The 3,455-nt window shown below is 39.2% G+C and overlaps 1 protein-coding gene across 1 annotated transcript; it reads right to left on the bottom strand.

Moving 5' to 3' along the window:
- Positions 1 to 1,695: 1,695 nt before the first annotated feature.
- On the bottom strand, positions 1,696 to 2,721 carry LOC121431265 (galanin receptor 2a-like). The gene has a single exon (XM_041628774.1). It carries the CDS (start codon positions 2,719 to 2,721, stop codon positions 1,696 to 1,698), a length of 1,026 nt encoding a protein of 341 aa, XP_041484708.1.
- Positions 2,722 to 3,455: the final 734 nt, after the last annotated feature.

The following is a 3,455-nucleotide window of genomic DNA, read 5'->3' as shown; positions in this document are numbered from 1 at the left end:
TAAAATTAGTGAATCAAACCTCTAAAATTAGTGAATCAAACCTCTAAAATTAGTTAATCAAACCTCTAAAATTAGTGAATCAAACCTCTAAAATTAGTGAATCAAACCTCTAAAATTAGTGAATCAAACCTCTAAAATTAGTGAATCAAACCTCTAAAATTAGTGAATCAAACCTCTAAAATTTGTGAATTAAACCTGTTGTTTCGTCCATGGACTGGACAAAAAACATATTTGCATTTTTTCGTGAGCACCGAATCTTCATGATCTTGGGGCGATCTGCTGTCCCGGCCGGCTCACCAGTTTTCGACAAAGACCTCATGAAGCTCTTCATTGTGATTTGACGGGCAGTTTGCAGAATCTCGTCTCCGTTGCAATTGCTAAAGCTTGCTAATATTCAGAAACAGAACGCATTGGCCTGCATTTTTGTTCTTGTCGTAAGTTCGTATTCGAAAAAAAATTGTTGAGTGCAACGATGAATGAAAAATAAAAACTGCCATGCCTTGTCTATTATTAGTTCGATTCAAGTTAAGTATCAATTTCCTTTTGATATCATGTATCACACCGTAATGATGACATATGATATGGGTCTCTATTACTGACTATCACTATGATTTTCATATTATATTCTCATTGAGTTGAAGATAAGGCATTCTCTCAACACTCTGCGAACCCAAGATAACGAAAACGTTTACAGTGTTTATAATTATGTACGCTTCCTGTAACATGAGTGTTATCGAGAAAACCTATTTCACCGTCATTGATAAACCTCCATTACTGTAATTGAAAGGAAAATGTTCTCTACAAGCATGACAAGCAGCACGCCAGATCGGCCAGAACACATTAAATTGATACTCAAATTAGATTATTTTATGATTTAAACAGATAGTGTAATATCAGCCATACGAAAATGAACATTTTATCAAGACTGGTTGAGCAATAAAACAGTTATTAAAATTGAAATTTTGGATTATTTTGGTGAAACGTGCATGCAATCATGCATGTCCTCGTGAATATATCATAATAGGGCTGACGACGTCATATTCACACTAATGTATGAAATGTAATTTTTTATATTCCCTGCTGACATTATGTTACAATCATGGGTCTTTTTTGTTACACATATGAAAATATGTAATTGATTTCATGTCATAAGACGAGAAAAATAGGATAAAAGGGAACATGGCATCATCGACCCACCTATGCATTATCATGACGGTATACAAAATATTATTGCCGAACTTCCAATAACTTCGTATTCTTTGGGAAATGATTATTATTTTGTAGGTAAAGTTACAAGGTCATACCACACTAAGAAAAATAGGTTCAACTTTGCACCTTCAACTGCTTAACAGTGAATCTTGAATCTTTGAAGGGGCATACCAGATGTCACACTTTAAGCACCTTTAAGGTGCCACTTTGTTCCTTTTTGGAAACATATAAGTGCAATTCTCTTGAACATGTTGAAGGTGCAAATAATCACCTTTGGGGTTCAATTCTGTACTGCATTGGTGCTTATTTGTACCTTTCAGAAATTCACAAAGTTGAACCTATTTTTCTTCGTGTGTGAATGCAAGTTTCTTAGAACAACAGAACTTCTTAAGATGCCTTAAGAAGAGCTTTGAGAACAATAAAATCTTCAAAAGAGATATTGCAACGGACGGTTATATACAAGGCTTATAGTGTCATACATTATTGTCAGGCTGAAGATGTAGCCATACTGGAAGTGGTGGGCGCCATCAGGGATGACCTTGTTCTGTCTATACCTCGACACATCAGAAGACCCTTGACAGCCTGGCGAAAGGTTGGAAGACACACTGAATAGATGAGGGGATTGGCGACGGCCGCATTCAGGAAAGATATCGCCACTAAGACGTCGAAGATTACCGTAGATGGATATGTCCTTGGGAGTGCTTCGATGCGATACAGGAAGATGCCAAATTGATCGGGTGTTGACAGGAGAATGAAGGAAGCGCAGATGAAGATAAACATGACTGTTAGGCGACGTCGCGCTGACTGCAGTTGCGTGGACTGTTGCCTAGCGGTAGGATCACTTGTGTCCTGGTCAAATCGGCCTCTTCCAAGCTCAGCAATGACCCTGGTGTTGGTGTATAAGATGATGATCAACGGACACAAATACTCTATCACGAACAGGAAAGAATAATATACCTTCAAGGAATTGGGCTCTGGATATCTACTGCGGCACCTACCGCATTCGTCTACAGTTCGAAAGTACATCATGGGAAATCGAATGATGACGGGACAGAGCCAGATTGCCAGAACTGCGTACCCGACGTATTTCTTATGTGCCCAGACTCTGTAGGTATAAGGGTGTGCAACTGCCAAGAACCGTTCAATCGCAATTGTGGCCAGGGTGTACACAGATGCCCGGAACGATACCCATAGTAGATACCTGGAATTGATGATATGACAGTAAAACTTCCCCGCTGCGGTGTTCGGTATGTTCACTATTCTAGGAACCGGTATCAAGAATATCGCTGTACACAGATCTGCAATCGCCAGACAGACTACGAGGCGGTTGGTGCTGGATGAATCTCTCCCGATTCGGGCTTCGTTCAGAGACAGCTGAATGTAAATGACGAAAGAATTTCCAATGATTCCGATGAGAATGAAGAAACAATCTAGGACACGAAACCGTTCGAAAGGCGTAACGTGCCAAGTATCTCCTCCGCCGAAATCATGGCATGTTGTATTATTTTCCATCTCTGGCAGTGTCGGGTGAAGATAGTTGTGAATAAACTGGAATCATCAAAGTAAAAAAGGAGTTTACTGCTCTGTAAGTCCAAGTGATGAGGACAACAAATCATTTCTAAAGATTGAAACATTGGGGAAACACTAATGAGTCAATAGTCAGCGAAATGCTTTTATACTGCTCAGCGTGGTTCTCCGGACTGAATATTTTTAACTTCATTTCAAAAATGTCGAATTAACAGTAATAACAACTTATAAGACTGAAACTATATACCATAATGACACACTTAACACACTTGACACACTTGGTTGGCCAATACTTTATTCAAGATATCAATGCTGGTCTCGTTGTGGCTAACGAAGGAGGTGCGTAATACAGCTATATATAGGCGACCGCCCTCTTCAAGAAGTGGGCAAGATGAATGAAGCCATGTCCATTTATCGGTGTGTAGGGGAAGGCGGGGTAAGTTCAGCATAGGGGCAAGTTGAGCCACCAGCCCCAGGCCAATAATGAATGAGTCAGACGTTGTGGTGGTGTCATGTATTGATGACCCATATCATAACCCCTAACCCCACCACATTGTTTCCAACTTTGAAACAAAAAGTAGTTTTTTAGAGGGAAAAATATGAATTTCAGCCAAAAAAGTAAAAAAGAGTGTGAAATAGATAAGTGATTTATAAACACACACATCTTTAAATATAATAAAGACATGACAACAACATTATTAGTCCATGTATGGATCTTC

Source organism: Lytechinus variegatus, chromosome 17 (genome assembly GCF_018143015.1).
Source record: "Lytechinus variegatus isolate NC3 chromosome 17, Lvar_3.0, whole genome shotgun sequence".
Taxonomy (NCBI): domain Eukaryota; kingdom Metazoa; phylum Echinodermata; class Echinoidea; order Temnopleuroida; family Toxopneustidae; genus Lytechinus; species Lytechinus variegatus.
This window is presented reverse-complemented; position numbering and strand designations above follow the sequence as displayed.